This window comes from Rhinolophus hipposideros (genome assembly GCF_964194185.1).
Source record: "Rhinolophus hipposideros genome assembly, chromosome: 11".
In the NCBI taxonomy this organism is placed as follows: Eukaryota; Metazoa; Chordata; class Mammalia; order Chiroptera; family Rhinolophidae; genus Rhinolophus; species Rhinolophus hipposideros.
The window spans coordinates 63,215,846-63,237,002 of NC_138057.1; the positions used below are offsets into that span (position 1 = coordinate 63,215,846).

The following is a 21,157-nucleotide window of genomic DNA, read 5'->3' on the forward strand; positions in this document are numbered from 1 at the left end:
GGTTTACAGTGGAGGGAAGACTAAAGGCAGAGAGACGAACAAATAGGGTGAAGTGAAAGGACATCAGACTTGGAGTCCAGACAACTGAGTTGCAATCTTGGCTCTTCCACGACCAAACTATGGGTCACTGGCAAGTGACTTTATTTTCTTTTCCTACAGTATACAGAAGTTACAGTTAGTGATGTCTACAGCAATGCCAATGCTAACATGTGATGATTCTATAAATAGAATACTACTAAAAAGTAAGTTAAAGAAACCTTCCATATGAGCGGTCAGATTCTGTCTACAGATTGTATAATTTATTTAAAAAGTAATATTACATAAAAGGCACCTCATCTTACACTCTTACTATCCAAAACCTTTTGAGTAATCAAGAGTTGACAATACTAGAGAACAGTGTTTTAGATAAAAATAACCCAAAGTACATTTGGAAATATATTGTGAAATTCGTAATGATAATGGAAAACAGACTTTAGGAGAACTACTTAAAGGCCTTGCACAATTCTAGTGGGAGAGGTTTAATCAACCTCTTTGATTCCCAAGGGGGGGAAATTCCTCATCTAAAACCAGGCAAAAGTTGAAAAGATGAAATAAACTGTGGTTTGAACAAGTTTCACAAGTGATGGTAAACGGTGAGGGTATGTTTTTTTTTTCTTTTTAATATGAAATATGTTTCCTTCCTGGAAATGCACAAACTATTATTTCCTAATTGCTGTTTTTGTTGTTAAAATAAGTACTTTCTCTTTTCAGCAACATCTTGGCGGTTTTCAGCTACTATTACTGGAAGTGTGATTCTTGAAGTTATCATGTTGTGCTAACATTAGATTTTTCTTCAGCTGACAACGCAATCCTTTGACTAAAGTGAATTAAAACGTCAACCAATTTGAATTTTTAAAATACAAAGAAGTCTTCATTCTCTCGAATCTATTTAGATTACCCACTAAATATCAATTCCTTAGATGACTATTACATTTAATAGTAATTACGTTATACAATAACTTACATTTTATGAAATTCCTTCTTATACATAATCTAAGGTTAAAATAATCTCTATAAATAAGAAGAGCCTTTGTTTCTTACACGGTTCATCTTTAAAGAGTATAGTTTTAGGGCAGTTACATCAGCGGTATTCAGCCTGTGCCCTACAGAACTCCAGGGATGCTCGTTCACGTACATTATAACAGTACCCAGGAGTTGTGTGCAACTCAAAAGCCCTAGTTTTGCTACATCTGAATAGGGCACCGAGCAAATATCTGGATCCCTGGAGAAAGGCTCTTCATTATTACAATATCATGCTTCTCAATTTTATGGATTTGTTCTGAATAAGGAATCTGTTCTTATCAATGGCTGTGTGAGGATTTTGAGCACAGGAATCCAGTGTTCTAGAAGAGAACCAGTTTACCCAATGCTAGGCCAATATATTCACAAACATAAGACAAGAACTTAGGCATACAAAGGACTTTCTCTTTATTAGCTAAAATCCTTCCTATTTTCATCAATGAATTAGTTGAGGAGACTTTTAACTGTCCTGGATTCTACATATCCGGATCTGTGTGAAATTAGCATCCTGCCACCTCCCTGCAATTGCTTAGCTCATTTGGCTGGAATACAGGCTACTGGAACAAAACTGTGAATTTGAGCAACTGTGCGGTGCCATAGCAGCAAATGGTACCCTAGCAGCAGGACACCATATTGTAAATGTAAACACCTGCTGAGACTAGAAAGGAGATTACTGATGGATTAGGACATATCTATCAAAAACAAAACCCTCAAAAGAGTGTATCCAAAAGAGAATGCATTAGCGAAGTAATTGTCATATGTGAAGAAATAATACATGTCTACACACATATAAGTACCCATACATCCACACAGAAACACAACCTGGCTGAATATAGAATATGTAGGCAAAGTTTTCTTCACTGAAAACCCTGTATTTTTGGGCACAGCTCACAGTGACCCATGTGGGGATCAAACAGGCAACCTTGCTAAGAGCACCGTACTCTAACCAACTGACCTAACCAGCCACCCTGAAAACCCTGTATTCTTAATTGTCTTAAGGTATTTACTGTCTGAATGAGAAATGTGAGATAAGCCTGGGTTTTATAATTAAATCTCTGTGGGCAAGCACTTTTAGGCAAGAAATCTAGAGATTTTAGAATTATCTTTAACCTTATTTATTCTTGCTACAATAGCTAATAACTCAGAATTGTTATAAAGAAGTAAATAAAATGTACCATAAGCTACACCACTCTGGTATAACTATTCTTTTACTGTTTGATATTTAGGTTGATTCCAGTTTTTCACAATTATGAACAACATTTCTATAATCATCTTGTTCCCTTCTGTCTTACATCCATTAAAAATTTTAGGCAAAATAATACCAACTTTTCAAACTCATTAGCCTATTGTCAAATTATTTTATATTCCCAATATCAGGAATAACAAGTACATATTTTATTGTACTCTCATTTAGCACTGAGTATTAACAGTTTTTAAAATTACCAATTAATCATTTTTTAAATGTGAAGTCCTATGAATTTCAGTACAACAGGTTTTCAACTTAACCCCAGAGAGTGGATCTATCCCTGAGATTCAGACATGTGTAGTCCGAACAGAAGCCTACTTGCTTAAAGAACCTGAGAAACTTCTGGAAGATAACTTCATCCATGGTATCAAAATATTGCCCCAATTCAAAAATTAATATTACCGCCCAGAATAGCATGATCATTGATCAGTGAGAACAGGTATCAGTTGTGGCACCTAGCAGAGTACTGCATGCCCACTTATGTGCCATTTGTGACCTTTATAAGGTGCTGGACTGTGGAATACGCCAATGAGCCCGAAAAAGGGGTCAGGTCGGTAAAGGGGCATTCAAGGGACTCGCGGCAGCAGCTATTTACCAACCAGTACCTAAGTATTTCAATATTTCAACAACTTTTAGAACTATACTGATGAACATCTGCTGAATATCAGTCTGTCTTAAGGAAAGACGAAAAATGGCACATGTTGGACCTAATAATACTTGACCTTAGCAGTTAGAAAGGAAGAAAGAGTCTGAGTATAGTTTGGTGTTTGTTCTCAAGTGTGTTTCCCGTTAGGTCCTATAAAGAGTGGTAAATTATGAGTAAAGTCTCAGGCTATAGCTGCCTTTGATATTTTCCTTTCCTCGTCTCCTCTCTCTCACTTCAATAAGACTTGAAGGTCTCTGGGGGTTTGGAAATGTAGGTTGTATAAATTGCTGTCTTCCATGCCCATTGTTGCTATGCTGATTTAAAACCTTATTTTATGACTTGATTGATTCTGTAATCTCTATACATACAACCTCTTCTTCTGCTTTATTTCACATTCAGTGATTTCCGGCCAGAGATGCCAAATTAATATTGCTATACCAAGGCTCTGATCATGCCACTTTCCTGCTCAAAAATCTTCAAAGACTTGCAGTTGCCAATGAACTGAAGGAATTAACTAATTCCATCTCTATAGTCTGAAATTCAAGTCCCAGTACAATCTAGTCCCTACTTCTTTCCTTTCTTGCCCTCATTCTCATTCATAGATTTAGCCTACTTTCCCATCCATACAAGCTACCTCCAGTCCCCATCACAAGTCTGTACTTTCCATTCTCCACAGTAGAAAACCTCATTTCTAACTGTCTAAATCCTATCTTTCAAGCCCAGTTCAAATCCCATCACCTCCATAACTAAAAGTACCATTTTTTGCCGTGAAAAATGTGCACCCATGTTTTTGGCCCAAACTTTCAGGGGAAAAAAAAAAATCTTAATTTCAATTTTCTAACTCCAATTTTTATTTTTTTGCATTCAGGTACTTGTTTTTTTGTATTATAAAGGAATTATAGCATTTATTTTTTAACATGTTATGGTACAAGAAATTTTATGTACTACTAACAAATTTACAATATTTATGCATCATTGAAGGCTGAGAACTCTTCATTGCTACAAGTCTGTCGTAAGTTCAACAAAACCAATGATTGTATTCCAGGTATTATTTTGCATATGGATATTGTTATTGATTTTTAGAGTTACACTTTTAACACATAAGCATAAATAAAAGAATTAAAATCATTTCTATAGATACGGAATTAGTACTACCCATGTATAACGTGCATCCCTATTTTTCCCTCACAAATTTGGGGGGGAAAGTATGCATTATACATGGCAAAACATGGTAAATATTTGCTGAACAGCTATAGCATTTTGCATAACATGTATGTCAGTTGCTTAGAACTGGATTAACCATCATTCTTCGTTCATGACACACATTCTGACTTCTTCATAGTATTACCACTCTATTTCATAATAAGCTACTTAAAGGCAAATAATGTACAGCAATCATAGCTTCCAAAGTACCTAAGAGATATTTGATAAATAGTTACAGGAGCCAACAAATATATTTAAATAATTTCCTTCTGTAGTTTCCATAAAACCTGATTGAAATGATCCTACCTGGTATTCATTCTAATGGTCTGTGTGGTCTAATCTACTACACCTTGAAGTACTCTACTTAGTCATTTTTTCCTGCCACATTCCCATATTAAAATGTTTGGATTATTTTATGAATAATCTGTGTGCAAATAAAATTGCAAGTATTTTACTTTGGCAACTGTAATGCTTTCAACACATTAAACTTCACCATGTCACCACCTTTCTCCCATTTCATTCATTAAAGTAGGGTGTGGTGTGAAGGATCAAATGAGAATCTTCAGATGGGAATTCTAGTTATTACTAGCTCTGACACTGTCTGATCTTCTCCAAGTTATGGAACCAATTTGAGAACTAGATTTTCCCCCACCACACCATGGGTGATCATGTTTGTATCTAAGTAGTTGTAAAACTGAAATTGCATGACCCTCTATAGGGATGAAAAGGATATGACAGGTACAGGGGCACTGGGGATACAGAGATAGAACTCCACCTCTACCCTAATGGCCATTCTTGTTTTAAGTAGATGATTAAAAAGGGTAAGATACCACATTATATGACAACACATAAGAGGGATGTTATCCAGACTTGAGGCAGGGATGGGGAGGTCAGGTAAGCTTTTTTGGTCAAACTAATTTCAGAAGTGAGACCAGACGATGAGTAGAAGTAAGGGAAGGTGTAGAAGCAGGCAGATGGCATTCCAGACCCAGGAATCAACACGTGCAGACCCAGAAGCAAGAGACGGCATGCTTAAAACAATGAGAGTTCACTCTGGCTGGAGTACCGAGTAGTGAGGCTAGAAAAGTGAGTGCCAGAACCATCAAGGCTGGATAGGCCATATCCAGAAGCTAGGAGCTTTTTACCAAAACAATAAAAATAATGACAATGTTTTAAGTTAGGGTGTATATCAAGATCACTTTGGATGCCTTTCAAGGAATAATTTTGAAGGACAATAGCATTTCATTCTTAAACACATGGTATAATTCACTCCCTCCCATATATCCCTATAGATAAGGATGATTTAAGAAATTATTTCAGCTATGATTAATTCATGTTTTTGCTTAATTGTTTTTATGTTTTTCTTCATAACTCTTATAAAAGTCATCATGAGGCATAAGATATGGGGATAAACTGAGATAACCATCCTTCCACAAAGGATAACACATAAAGAGCAGTATCACTGTTGGATTGATAGAAGAAACATGGAAAAATTTTTTGATAGAGAAGAAATGATGCACACTAAAGCAGAGGAATCTGTTTCTAGGAAGACAGAGTAGATATACTTTTCCTTAGTCCTCCTGCTAAGTGCAACACAAGACCTTGGATGTTATGTATAAAATAAACATGAAACGACATGATAAGAAGGCAGACCAATGAAGGACATAGAGAACCAAAGACCAACATGATGATGAGTTCCTTGGGCTTCTGTTTTCCTTACATATCCCAGACTTTGGAGCTCAAGAAGCTGATAAGCCCAAAACACCAATGGGAATGAACAACAACAAAAAAAAGCCCAAAATAACAAAATACTGCTCTCTCTAGCCAAAGTACGAAGAAAAGGGCAGCCTAGCAAGATAGAACATGTTTACACAATAACCACTCAACTCCTCTACTCTAGCCAAACACCACAGAAAAAACTGTGGCCTAACTCCAGCCATACCAGGCAGAAGCCAAGTGGAGCCTAGACTTCCACTCTTGGAAAGCTCTAGAGCACACTGCAACTCCTCTGCCAGAGTGTATAAGAGAAGGCCATGTAGGGAGGTGGATCTTTCATGCCAATGGAGACCACAGGAGGGAGGGCTGTGTCTCACTTCCACACTCCCACAGAAGTAACAAGGGGTCCTTCCCCTTCCCACTGGAGTGGTGCCAGAGTGCGGAAGTCAAGACTGTCACCACCACCACATAGTAAAGAGGTCCCCTCCTTGTGTCTGTGGAGGAGTGGAGGCACTCCTCGCCTTTCCAGCCAGGATGCTATCAGCAGAAGCTTAGCAAAGAGCCAGAGTTTCCATCCCCATCCAGCAGTAACGAGAATTCCACACACACACACGTTAGTGTCAGTGGGGGCGCATTGAGGAACCTGGATTCTATGTCCACCTGGTGGGAACAAGGCAGTGTTCCTCATCCCTCTTCCTCTACTACAGGAATGTCTATATAAGTTTTTAAAATGACAGAATTACAGAAATGGAGAACACATGAGAGGTTGCAAGAGGTTAAAGTGGGCAGAGTTAGGGGTAGGAAGGAAGTGTCTGTGACTCTACAAGAACATATATATGGGTCCTTGTGGTGGTGGAACAGCTCTGTACCCCAACTGTATCGATGTGAGTATCCTGGTTTGATCTTTTACTATAGTTTTGCAAGATATTACCATTGGGAGAAACTAAGAAATGATACAGAGGATCTCTCTGTTATTTCTTAAAACTACAATTACCTCAGAAGAAAAACGTGTAATGAAAAATAAAAAAGACGAGGCAGAGAAGCACAATTTCAAGGTACATCCAGAAGTATCCAAGATAGAGAAACTGCATCTTGGAGACTAGAGCTATTTTTTATTTTACTTTTTAGAGCCTCTGCTATACAGCACATGGACTTGCAGAAAGCATGAATAAATTTTGAGTGAATGAATGAATGAGTAAATAAACAAAGCAAAATGCATGGTTAGATACCAGAACAGAGCATATGGAAACTCTGCATGGTTCCCAGCTTCCTGGGAATTTTCCATTCCTTTTTTGGAGAAGCGAAGGTGAACAAGTCTACTGACCCTGAGAAGCACTGGCTTAGAATCAAAGTAAGCCATCTGGAAGGCCGAGTTCAACAATAGGAAGTGGCTAATCACACATTTATTTATTTCGTGTTATCTAGTTACTAAGATTATTTTTCAAATTTAGTCATAAAAAACGGTGTGTGTGTGTGTGTGTGTAAAGCTATTTGTATGTACAGATGATTGATGGTGTAAGGTAGTTTTTTAATTCATGTAACAGTGCAAGACACCATTCCAGGATATTGTAGATTTTAACCATTTAAGCAACCATTTAACAAATATGTAAAGTAAATCATCATTACTGTATGTTGCACAATGTTAGTGGGTGGAAATTTTTCCATTAAAATTTGAGACTTGTAAATTTTGTCAAAATATGGAAGTAGTTCACATGAAAATAAGTCATGAACTATGGAATAAGTTACAAGAAAAAAATTCATTCATTCATTATTTGTGAAATAGTGAAGGCACAACCATAAAAATTAATAAAGCAAGGTCACTCTGCTGCACCATCAATATTTAACATTTTAAATAAAAAAGACTTATTTTACTATTTCATGTAATATTGTTAATCTAGAAACTCCAAAGAAATCAACTGAAAACCACCAGAATTAATAGAACAGATTTGTAAGGTGGCAAGATAAATATATCAAAAGCAATCAATTTTTATGGAGAAGCATTATGTTTTAAAACTGTGGTAAAATCCCATTTACAATAATAAAAAAACTATATATTTGTTAAGGATGATTTGAAAGAGAATTGTGTGACCTTCGTGAAGAACTATAACATTTTATTGAAACTGATATATGAATGAGTAGTTCAATTTATGAATTTATGCAGGAATATACCTCTGCAGTCATTCTAATATTCATGTATACTATTCATCATATGCCATTCTATGTATCAAGATGTCTATAAAGCAACAGTTAGGCATGAAAAAATATCCCTGACCTCCAACCAACCACACCTCTCTTTAATTAAGAAACAATAAGGAGGTCCTCTAAGAAGCTCCAAGATGCAGTTTCTCCAAGAGTTTGATAAAAAATATAACAATGTACATTGTAAGGTAAAATGATTTATCAAAAACTACTGAATTACTTAAAGTTTATTACAGCGTGTACTGTTTTGATTTTCCCAAACACAGTTAGGTTAAACAAAGGGCCTCCAAGTGAAATAGTTAACAGGTAGTCTTTTAATAAGTCCTAGTAAAGTCTCTTTGGAGGACTTTCCAGACATTTGAGAAAGTGAATGATTATAATGATTGGGTAACAACTCCTTTTGCAAGCTATACATTTTCCAATTCTTCAGTTTCAATAAAATTGAAAAAGGACCTAAGGGAATCATCAGCTAATAAATCATTTATAAGACTTTCTGATGATAGATAATTCAAGTTATTTTTGGTATGTAACTCAGGAGGAACTCAAAGAATTTAGTGACATCAATTTAACACAACTCTTTCAAGTCCCTTCTACATATTTGTGTAAAGAAAGCTTTCATCATTAAAAACCTATACAAATGAAAAATAGAAGTGAAATTGATGCCATATGCTCTTTTATTCTAATAGTTAGTTACAGAAATCCATGGATACATGCACGAATGATCCATTTCATTAAGAGATGAATCTCTAATGTATCCCATATTTTCATGCGTAATAAGTATCAAATGTATAATATGTTTGGCAAATTATATACAAATAATAATTATAATAATAATTCAATCTAATAGCAATTTTGGTCACAGAAAATTTAAAAATTGTCAATTTATATTCACAATCTTTGTAGCAGAGAAGTGGAATGCTGTGATCAAAAAAAGGTTTTAGAACATAAAAATATATTGCGTCAGAATAGAATTATGTACTGGAACTAGAATGGAAAAGACCTAAGGAAACAAGAAGCCATGCCAAGTTTAAAATAATATGCTTGTTCACTGCTATAAGGAATCAAATTTGCTATAGCATTTAGATGTCATGGGGTACATTCAAAAGTGATATAATAATTTTATTTTAAAAAGTCTATACATTATGGAAATGCCATCTTTTAAAAACCTGCCCCAAATTTTCAGATGGCTGCTTAAAAATTAACAAGGGTTACATGGGTTGTCAATATCGTTTTAGGAGTTACATGAGCAAAAAAATATCTGAAGACGAATGATTTAGCAGACGTTAAGTGTTTTCCCTTTGTCTCCTTTTCATTGTTAGAGTAATAACGGAGCTGTGGAAAAGAAGAAGGGAAAAAGGAAGATTTTACAGTGATAAGCAGAAAATGTTCCTAATTGTTATTTTGACAATTTTAGAATATTGGGTGCATTTTTGAGTATTTATAAGGAAAGCAATACATTGCCTTTGGGAGGTTCTGTTTCAAGATGGCGATGTAGAAGGTTCCTGGGCTCACCTCTTCCCAAGGATGCACTGAACCTGCAGCTACACGTGGAACAACTTCCTCTGAAAAAAACCTGAAAACTGTCTGAGCAATCCCTATACATTGGGTGAAGGAGAAGAGCTGCATGGAAGCGGGTGGGAGAGGGGGACACAGTCTCTGCATAAACCCCATTCCCAGCATGGCATTCCACAGTTGGAAAGGAACTCAAAATCCAAAGCTTCTCCATTTAAAGCGAAAGGTTTGAACTCCACACTGGGTACCCCAACTTTTAAGACCTGCACCTGAGAGATGAGCCCTCAAAACGTCCACAAGATTATAACAAATGGAGAAATGGCTCTTAAAGGGCAACTCATGGGCTCCAGGGCTCAGCACAGAGGCAATTGATCCAGAGGCACCCAGATTTTATGTGAATGAGGCTCATTTGCGAATTTTAAAGCCTGAGTCCGAGGGGCATCCATCTAATATATCACACATCTAGGGGCCTGCTGGCTGACAGGCATTTGGTTCATTCTATTCTGCTGCCTTGTTCTAACCAGTGGGAGTCATCTTTATTTTTTTTTTCTAAATAGTAGGCTTCCCGCCCACACCCCAGAAGGTACCACTACACCTGCTCTCTATCTGCCACACTCTAGAGTGCCAGTATCTCCTGTAGGAGAGCTTTGACATGCATCTGGTGCCCCAGCTTTTGAAGCTACTGCTCTTAGGGGATACTCCTTGATTGCCTGGCTCTAGTGGCATGGGGGACATGCACTCTGGGTTCCCACAAGGTGTAACAATTAGAGAGATAGTTCTTGGCAGGGTTCCACCCCCAGGGTACTGCACAGACAGCAGACTAAACATAGCCCAAATCTTTCTGTGAAACAGGCCTGTGTACTTGTCCTGGAGCTTTGGCCTGAGGGGTAGCCTTCAGGTTTGGCACACAACTAGGGGCCTGTGGGGTGTACTCAGGGAATGGAGGTGGGTGGACGCCATCTTTGTGCCCTCCCTCTGCCAGCTCGCCGATATCTCCCAGAAAGGAGCATATACACTTGTGTGGAGCTCCAATTTTTGTGACTGCTGCCCAGGGTACACATCCAGATTGCCTGGCTCTGGTGGCCAGCATGGCTTAGCTTGTGGTTCCAAAAGACTGTATACATTTGCATACTTCTAAAGCTGCTACCTGAGGGTATGGCTTCCAATCAGTCTGAATCTAAGTACTGACTCAGATCCTCTCCTTTGGAATACTGACAGGTATTTGGAATACTGACAGGCACACCCTCAACTACTAGGAGTCATTCAAGATAAAATAGGCTGCTTGGACAACAACAAAGGTTTCAGAGACAACCAAGAGCTAGGGTAAGGTTGAATGATAAGGTTCATTTCCTACAGGAGGCCATTGCTTCAAGACTGGGAGAGGTGGCCATTTTCTCTAATGCATAGAAACCAAAACATTGAGTCCAGCCAAATAAAGAAACAAAGGAATATGTTCTAAAAACAAAAGAACAAGATAAAACCTGGGAAAAGAACCCTAATGAAATGGAGATAAGTAACTTAACTGATAAAGAATTTACAGTAATGGTCATAAAGATGTTCACAAACCTTGGGAGAAGACTGGATGAACAGTGTGAACTTCAACAAAGAGATAGAAAATATCAGAACACACCAAACAGAAGTCACAGAGCTAAAGAACACAATAACTGAGCTTAAAAATACAATATACTGATTCTGGAGTTTGGCGATGTTTCACACTTATGGTCTAATTCTATGTGTTTTTCCGTTATAAAATCATGGCAGACTGGAAAATATATTATCAGAACTGAATACCTACCTCATTCAGTGGAAAACTGAATAAGGCAATGATTATCCATTCTACTCCTTAAGTGGATGGGAAACCATGTCAACATGCTAGCAATATTCTCTTATAAAAAGCAAATAGGAATAGATTGTACAAATTCCTGACACCTTACAAATCCATTATTCGGCACTGCTGGGGATGTTTTTGGAAAAAAAAAAAAATCAGTTAAGCTCTGCTCAGAGAACAAGATTTCCAAATGTTTTGGTTTCCATTCAAGAATTTCTAGAGCTCTCTGTCCTTTCTCTTTCCAAATAAATGATACAATACTTAGACAGGAAAATGTGTGTGCAGGGTAGGGGTGGGGATTTGTGCATATGTTTACATATGTAATAAGATATTCCCACATAAATATTGCAGTGTTTCTATTTCTATAGTGTATCTTCCTTTAATGAAAAATATTATAACAGGAGCTTTGGCTCATTATCTAGCCCTCAGCCTTGGCCCACATCCAGCTATAATTCTCAATCTGCTAATTATTCCAAACTCAATAAAATGGAGTCAATCTCTGCAAAGGAGCAGTGTCCTCAAGATGCCTATTGTCTTCATACTCCGAGTCTCTCAATTCCTGCAGGGGAAATTCAGAACAGCTGCAACCGCTTGGATTTACTACAGGAGTTCACTGGCTATTCACAACTGATTTGATGATCTAGCCATCTAAAAAGGACTAATCTGGTAAATCTGCATTTGATTTCTTGTTGACAAAGTTGAACCAAATGTAACTATTTTGCGTTCAAATAAATTAAATACATTCCTAAAGACTTCTTACCATGTGTCTTTGTGCAAGGGATCCTGTGATGCCTGAGGCAGATGTGGAAACCACACGATGGCCTAAGATTTCAATAATGAGTTCTTGTCCATTTAAGATTCTGCTATTCAAGTTGATGTCTTACCCAATCCCTTTTCCTGAGCGCTTCCTATGGGCTCTGAAGGCACGCAGGCAGTAGAATACAGAATGAACTAGAAAGTCCAGCCTGTCAGAATCACTCGTCTGATGAAAGAGGAATAAAGTCCATAGTTGGGTGTGGTGTGAAAGGGAGCCAGAGGAGCGTGAAAAAAGGTCTGAGGGATGAAATAGCATGGTATTTGGGGGAAAATATAACTGTTCCAGCTTTTAGCTCAAAAGGTAAAGAGAGATCAAATCATGCAAAGCCTTTATACCATAGTAAGGGTTTTGAAGTTTATTCTATGAATGAGTCATAATTTAAACACATTAGGCAGATTTGTATTTTATATAACTCATTTTCTTCTTTTCCTTCCTAGTATTAGGTTGAACCATATGATTCTCCTATTTTGTGAGCTGAAAATGATCAAATATCGATGATTTCCTAAGGATCAAAATAATACTGAACAGAATTTGAAATTATGTTTTTATTTGTGTGTTTATTTGTTGAATGTCTATCTCTATGGCTGACTTTAGACTCTAGAGTGAGACAACGTAGGTTCATAAACCAGCTCTATGAGCTGGGTAACCCTGAACAAGTTTCTTAACCTTTCAGACTTTTACTTTCCTTGCCTCTAAAATGGAACACTATTGCATAAAGTTATTGTGAACAATAAAGGAGTTAATATACATCAATGCTTGGAAAAGTATCTGGAATAAAGTGAGCACTATTTTAATATTAGCTGTTATTATATCATCATCATCACCATCATCATCATCATCACGGTCCAAATGCCTATGTTAAATGTGAAGGATGAAAAAATAACACTAGAGCTAGAAAAGGAAGCAACACCTTCATTTCTTAGACTCCGCAGTTTTTCAGTACTCTTCCCTTAGCTGAATGAATTTCAATAACTAATCTTAGAGGATATTTTCTCAACCCTTTAAACCTGCTGATGTAGTGTTAAAGTCATACACCTGAATTTCTGAATCATACAAAATATTTGCAGAAAATGAAACTGAGTTATGCAGGGTTTTAAAAAATCAATCAATCAATCTACAGCAAAGGAATTTCATAAAGCATTGATTTAGAACAACAAAAGGTGCTGATTTGGAAGTGTCCCTGGACTTTCTCCATTTCTGGTTCCCTAAAGAGTGACATAGAATCAATAAGAGAGAGCAAGAAGGACAAGAGGTTGGAACTAGAGCTTGGGAGGCACATGTAAGCGTGTGTGTGTTGTGTGTGTGTGTGTGTGTGTGTGTGTGTGTGTGTGTGTGTGTGTGTGTGTGTAAAGGAGAATTTAAGGAGATAGTGCAGAAGAGTTATGATTCCTAAGGGAAAAGATAGCAAGAAAAGGGACAATTTTAAGAATTGCTGTTATCATTTTGGAGTTAGAGAATATCAGGTGAAGGACCTGTACTCTTTTGACATTTATTTTGGTGGCTGAACTGGATTTCTTTCACTGCAATGCGTCTCTTAGACTGGACCGCATAGGGGATGGCTTGGTAAGTATTACAATTGCATTTCAAATTCTCTTTTCCTAGCAGCAGATTTTTTTAGTGTTTAAATGCTGTCAAATATGGTTTCTGTGTTCAGTGACATTACACAAGTGACCGAGACATACATGAACAATCATTTTACCTTGGATTATCTATTTATCGGATGATCCGTGAGTCTGTAAAACCTATTAGCACATATGCTTTAAGACCACCAGCTAAAGGCACATGATTATTTTGAAACCCACTCAAACTGTTGAGCCAAGGGAAGTTAAAAACCAGTTCAAATATACCAATGTCCTATAAAATTGAACTCTTTGGCAAAGGATTTACTTGTTAGTAATTTCTAACAAATTTCTTCAAACTTGCCTTCAAGTTAAAATGTCCATGATGTAGAACAGATCCACAACTATTCAAAGTTTTTCGTGCATCAGCATCTTGTACATGCAGCAGCTGCTTACTGTGCCAGTGGTGCTCGGGTCATTTCAAGTGAAGCTATTGCCTTGGACAGAGTTGTGGGGGGTCACTCTATGAGGACAGATGCAAGCCAGATTGCCAATCACCCAGAACAAGGAAGGAAAAGGAGGACATCACAGGAGCATTGCACTCATCAGCTTCCTTTGAGGTCTCACAGGCCTTTGAGAAAAGGACCCCAGAGTGGGAACTGGGAAAACTTAATTCCACTTCAGCTCTGCCACAAATTTCCGCTATGATCATGGGATAGTTTCCTTGTTGCCCAAGTGAATGATGAGAACAACTCTTACAGCTAGCTCTAGTATTCTACTTTTCTATAAAATTAATTAACAAACATAATTTGTCTCAGTGTATAAATTTCCTCTCATCAAGGCAAATAGCCTCTTCTTTCTTCGACACCCAATGGCACATTACCTCACTGCCTTCTCTCAGCATTCTTGACTCTCATTAGATACTCATTAGGGCAAAACTGTATCTCACCTTTGGTAGGTGTAAGGTTTCTTGGTGGTATTCACCTGCACACACACATTTCCCTTACCCCCACAGAGCAGTTTCAAAGGTTAGGGCCACTAGTCTAGTGTAGAAGAGTGAAATTTACCAAATATATAGTGTCACTTATTTTCAAGTATCTCATTCTTGCGGTAATTATTTTAATGTTCGTTCATTAGCTTTCTCGTGTGTGTATATTATTTCACAATGATTGATAATAAACGCGACCATGACTAGAGAATTGATGTGCCAGATATTGTCCTAAGCACTCTAAGTATATTCTCTCAATTAACCAAATACATATCTTTATATCTCTATGTACACACATGTATATTCACATGTATAAATATACATACATATCTATATACTTCCATATATATAGATATGCGTAATATACATATGTGTGTATATATGTGTATATATATGTAATATCATATATTAAGCTATGTCATTATTAAGCTCATTTTACAGAAGAAACTGAGAATCAGAAGAAATTAGTCATCCAAAGCCACATTGTTTGTAATCGGCAGAGAGTGAATTTGAGCCAGATCTTTCTTTGTTTTAAAACACTTTGAGCACAGTCTATGGAAAAGCAATGTATATAAGAAGCTATTTTCAAAAATGCAAAATAAGTGGTGTGGTATCTTAGAAATAACACAGGACTTAGAGAAATGTGTCCTGGGTCTCTTCCCAGGTCCTGCTGATAGCTGGATATGCCACCTTGAGCAAAATACTCATCTTTCCTGAGACCTCAATTTCCTCTCACAGAATGAGGGGTTTAGTGCAGATGATCTCTGAGGTTTCCTTTGGCTCTCAAGAGGAAAGAATGATTTTCTTCTGAAAGGCATTGTTTCAACAGTGAGGGTAAATACTCAGAATTCCAACTACTCAGAAGGAAAGGTCTCTCCTGGAGCAATCCAATAGCTATGGTCTGTCTAGTTATCCTTCAGATCTTAGCTTAAAGGGTGTGATCTTAGTCTAGCCTTCCCTGGAGTCCCTTTTTATACCACAGGCATTTTTATTTAATAGCGTTCGTGAGCATTTGCCTTGACAAACTGGTATGTGTGATTAGACTGTGAGTTCCAAGAAGGTGGACCATGTGTGCCTGATCACCATTGAATTCCTGCCTGGACCCAACGCCTAGCATAGGGTTGGCCATGGAGAAGGTGCTCGATAACATTTGTCGACTAAATAGATTTTTAAAAGGGCGCATGGCTTCCAGATTTTCAGTACTGGATGATTTAGAGCTAATAATTCTTTCTATCTTTCCGGAAAAAAAGAGAGTCTAGTATGAAGTCTTTCGTGCCGTATGAAGGATATAATTTCTGTATTTTCTCTTAGCTCCTGGCATGCAGAAGGAGTTGGTGAGGAGCGCCTGCCTCCTACAACTATCCAAAGTCACAGTGTACACCTTGGGGTTCCACTATGACTTTTTCTAATGCCTTAGAAACAAATACTAAAGACGACAATATGAACATTTATATTGATGAAAGTATATCTAATTTAAATCTTGCATGTAGGGAAGTACTAAGCTGAGGTTTACTAATTTAACAGAAGGGATGGATAAAGGAATCCTTCCGTACTTGGTGTTCTTGGCTAGAACCAGCAGCAAGAGGGTTCCTGGGCGCTGTACTGAGGCTCTACTGACAAGCCTACCCAACCTCAGACATTCTACGGACGGCTGTGCCTTTCAGCCTGGAGTGTTCGGCTGGTAACAGCCATAGCTACTTGGGTAACTAGGAGCAGTGGGTTTCTGAAATGCCTCCCTCTCTTCCTGCAGCTTCTCCCCTGGGATGCAAGATTACCGTGCCATGGAGCAGCAGGGGCTGTGGCACAGCGTGGCTAAGGCTGCTGGGCAGCCATACGGCAGTGGCTCGTTGGCAGGGAGCAGTTCAGTCTGGGACCACATGGTAAGTAGACATGCTGACTACAACATGGAGCAAGAAAATGAGAGCTTCTGCCTGTGTTTGGTTCACTAGGATGGGAGGAGGAAAGGAGGGGGTGTTGGGAACAGTGCCAAGCGGGGCTGTTGATGAAAATGTGGGAAGATTCAAGGGGAGGCATTTTGCCAACTCAGAGGCAGTTGGGCTTATTTCCCCCACCCCTCTCTTTTCTTTTTTGCTGCTTAAATGAGAAATCCTGCTGGGTGGAGTGGGAGCAGGGCCAACAAAGGAGTGATTCTGCTGGGTGAGCGTGGATGGTCGGACCCAGGAAAGCTGTGTCTACCAGCTGGGCTCAGGGCCAGGGAGGGAAGAGAAATTAAGGGAAGGGAGATGGGGGACAGCAAGAATGAAAGAAAGTAAAAGAACACAAGAGGAGATGTCCTATGAGGAAAAGAAGAAGAAAAAGCGGGTCAGGTAGACGAGGAGAAACAGATTTCTGTGTTTCAGGGCAAGCCTTTTAAATGTCAGAACAAATAATGTTCACATGAAACAAGCCATGACAGACCACATGGTACAGTATAAAGTAAACCTACTGTTCCTAAAATTTCCTAGTGAGTGTTAATTTCTATGGGAATGCATTTTTCTCAAACAGCAAATCATGGAAGAGCTGTAAGTTATAAAAAACATGTTGCTTTTTAGGTTAAAAACAAACAAACAAACAAACAAAAGGCTGTCACAGGAAAAATCACATACTCCTTTAAATATTAGACATTGCGTAAAATATAATGCAGAACACATGAATCCTAAGTTGTTCTTCCTGCCTTTCTAATAAAGTATTAAAAATATAAAGATCCTCTGGTAAGGAAAGGTAGAGGAGGTAAAATTACAAATGTCAATGAAGTGAATTTCATTTTGAAGTGATGTCACTTTTAGAGCTTTTTGAAGTTTCTTTGTGGAGACTTGTGAAGAGCTTAAAGACCATCAAGTGAATGTTATATTTTTTGTGACAATCTAACAAGTTACATGTGGCCTGAGGACCAGAATCCAACTGGCTTCAATCTCATACAGTCACTGAGACATATTTTGACTTAAGAGAGGACAGAGTTGGCTACTGACTGACTGCAAATAAGAGACCCTAAATCCTCCCCCTCCCAGTTCTGAACCTAGGCTTCAAAGGGCCTGGCAACTTCTATTCTTCCTCCTGGAACCCTGCTGCCACCACATGAACAAGCCCGGGCAGCCCGATGGAGTCTGACAGACCACATAAAGGACAGCCTCGTGGTCCTCGACAAAGCCATTTTAGACCAGTCTCCAGCCAGCAGATCCCCAAACAAGAGAACTCAGCTAAGATCAGCAGGGCGGCCTACTCAACTCACAGCTGATGACAAACACATGAGTTCACACAGCTGAGACCTAAAGAGCTGCCCAGCTGAGTCATGAGCAATAAGTACTTATTGTTTTAAGCCATTGAGGTTAAGGGTCGTCTTTTACACAGCACAGATCACTGACAGACTTACACACAAACTGGAGACTCACCTGTGCATTCATACTGCAGACCTTTGCCGTAATACCCCTTTTCACAGATGCACTCAAATTGACCTGTGTGTGTCCCACATTTGCAGCTTGCCATTCGGTCACAGCAGTCTTTGCCGGCTTCACACAGATATGAGCAATGAGACATATCCTCTTGAATAAAACTCCCAGAAGGCAGATCTACCAATAACACATGACAGAGGATTAAAAAAAAATGAATTAACAGTCGAATGTTACAGTCTCTAAAACTAAAATTTAAGTGCAAGTTGGAGAACAATATCTTTTCGTATCTGTCTCCTTCCCAACTGCTCTCCACCCGCACCCAAACGTGAATGTGTGTTATTTGCACTATCACAGACTGGGAATTTCTTTCAGCCAGTAAGTTCCTTCAGTCTGGGACCTCATCCGCCGTTCTCGAGGCCATGCAGGGTCGGGCAGAAATTAAGCACTTCAGTAAGAAGTCTCCAGATGCAGCAGGAAATAACGCAGTCAGTGTACAGGTCAGTCCCACACCAGCAGTGCTCCACTGCCTCAGTATGAGATCAGGCAGCAGTTACCAGGTTTACGAAATTCTTGCTCAAATCCATCAATAAAACTACAGTCCTGACTGCTGCGTAAGGGTGTTGCTTGTGAGCTACAGAGGAAATAATAAATACCATCACATCTATAGTTATTTGATTAAAGATTTAAATAACAGACCTTGCCCTAAATTCTTCTCTTGGAGCTACAGTGGGGTTGATCTGCTTATTTTGTTCTGAACATCACTAATTGTTTGAAACCTCACGTTCCCATGATTTGCCCAACAAATCGAATCTTGCACATGGATAGCTGCAAGGATCAAGCCTAATTTGCCACATGGCTTTGGTCTGAGGCTATATTACCTGTCATCATCTTCTCCCATCCTACACTTTCTCTTGTGGATCACCAAGACACATGCCCATATTATGCCTGGTAGGTCAACTACCTTAAACCATACAACTAAACAGCCTTCCAAATGGTATTAGAATACAAAGTATTCTAATGCTCTAATGAATAGATTTATTGGTTGTATTCCCTGTTGGGGTAATGCTCTTCAGTTTTAACATAAGTATATGTATCTTCAAATGATCAGGTCAAGAAGTATGTGTTACGTATTTATTGTCGCTATATCTTCATGTGTATTTCTGGAAACATTCTGGTGAGATTCACTATGCATGTCTCTGAATGTTTACTTCGTCTTTCCAGATCACTGTAAATGAGATCTAAGTTAAGGCTTTCCACTCTGTGTGTGGCCTCAAAACACACCTAAATTCATTCCATTGATTCTAATGGTTTCTGGTGGGAGAATATGGATATTTTAGTGAAAATATATCACAGCTGTTAAAAAAAACACACAAATATTCTTGTTGCAAGGTCAGAACGTCATCGCTCTTTACATAGTTCAACACATTTCTTAATACACCAAGGACACATGGGCATGATACGCAGCAAAGACTTTGTAAGGCTCAGTATTACCCTCTAGTGGGTTTCAAGCAGTAAGAGAGAAGGAAACGCCATTTCCATGTATCGTATAATGCCATTAGATTTGTATTACCTTCATGCAATGCCCGGCGAGCTAAAGCCTCAAATTCTTCAAAACTGTGGAGCAAGTAGCAGTGTTCTTCCTTTGGGGTAGAAGCCATGTCATTCAGCTCGCGAATGTTTCCTTGCCATATGCCAAAAGTGAAGATCTCTACTCCGAAATCTCGCAGTGATGCTGCGATTGGTCTAGGGTCTCCCCCATTAGAATATCCATCAGTAATGAGAAATATAACTTTTGTCGCGTTTTCTCTAGAATGACGAAGAATTTGCTGTAATGAAACGAAAAGTTACTATGAGTCTGGGTGGCATTGACCTACTATGTGCTGCCCTTCTTACGTAACGCAGTATTTGTGAAGATCATTACCTTCACAAGAGTGAGGAAAAGAACACTGATCAGTGAAAGTAAAATAGAAATAGGCACAGACTAGCGCTTACAATGGTCTCACAGACCATTGTACACCATACACCATAAAAGCACATAAACTGTATCAGCAGCAGCAGCAGAAGCTCTGCCATGGAACTTGCTAATGATGAGCAGCAAATGTTTATGGAATTAATTTTTATCAATATTATCACTTATTGTTAAACTATTTTTTTATTTTCACGCTCAAAACATGAACCAAATCTGAGTCCCATGTATCTACTTTCAAGAATCAATCTCTCTGTCTCTCTCTCTCTGTCTCTCTCTCTCTCTCTCCCTACCTATCTCCACTTCATGATCATATACTAAAAGGCTAACTAGAAAATTTAACAGAATATGTCTTTTCCAGAATTAATAAGGGTCAACCTGCTTTCTGTATTTGTTTTCCCATTACTCCTACAACATTGTAGAATTGATTCAATACTTCATCTTTTTCACTGGGACCACCCAGTATTAGCACAAAATCAGCTGTTTTTGGTGGTGTCCTAGCTTCATGAGAAAAATACTGATTTATTTATTCTGAAACCTTTGCTTCATTATTTTAGGGCAAGAGAGTTATAAACGTTACATGCAGTTCCTTTTCTATACATAGAAGGCAATAAATGAAACCTTTTTAAAAAGGCATCTATGTATTGCCATTGGTACTCTGTAACATCAAACTGGGAATCCAATAGTGAATTTGGCATTGTAATTAAATTTCCTGTTGTTGTTTTTGATTATAAATGGATAAGAAAGGTAAAAAAGTACCGGAGTATATTTTGCGGCAAGTTTTTAGAAGACATTTGATGTCTATTAGGCAATAATTCAAGAAACACTCCATTCAGAAAGTCACGAAGAGCGAAAATTATACCCTGTTTTGTTCAAGTTAAAAGGAGATGGTATCATTTAAAAAATAACTTCCTCAATTCATTTTGAGGAGTACTTTCAGCTATAAGATCCAAATTCTCTCAGATTCTAAGATTCAAGTATACAGAAAGCGTTCTTCATAGTGTATAATCATTAGGCATTGTTTCTAAT

General features: G+C 38.2%; 1 protein-coding gene across 1 annotated transcript in view; it reads right to left on the reverse strand.

Annotated features, from left to right (window-relative positions):
• SVEP1 (sushi, von Willebrand factor type A, EGF and pentraxin domain containing 1) overlaps positions 1 to 21,157 on the reverse strand; it is a 153,427-nt gene that overhangs the window by 110,037 nt on the left and 22,233 nt on the right. Inside the window, exons 2-3 of the mRNA XM_081065226.1 lie at positions 19,733 to 19,988; positions 18,163 to 18,339 (exon numbers count right to left, since the gene is read on the reverse strand). Coding sequence (XP_080921352.1) covers positions 18,163 to 18,339; positions 19,733 to 19,988 — 433 coding nt within the window. The remainder of the gene's footprint in view (positions 1 to 18,162; positions 18,340 to 19,732; positions 19,989 to 21,157) is intronic.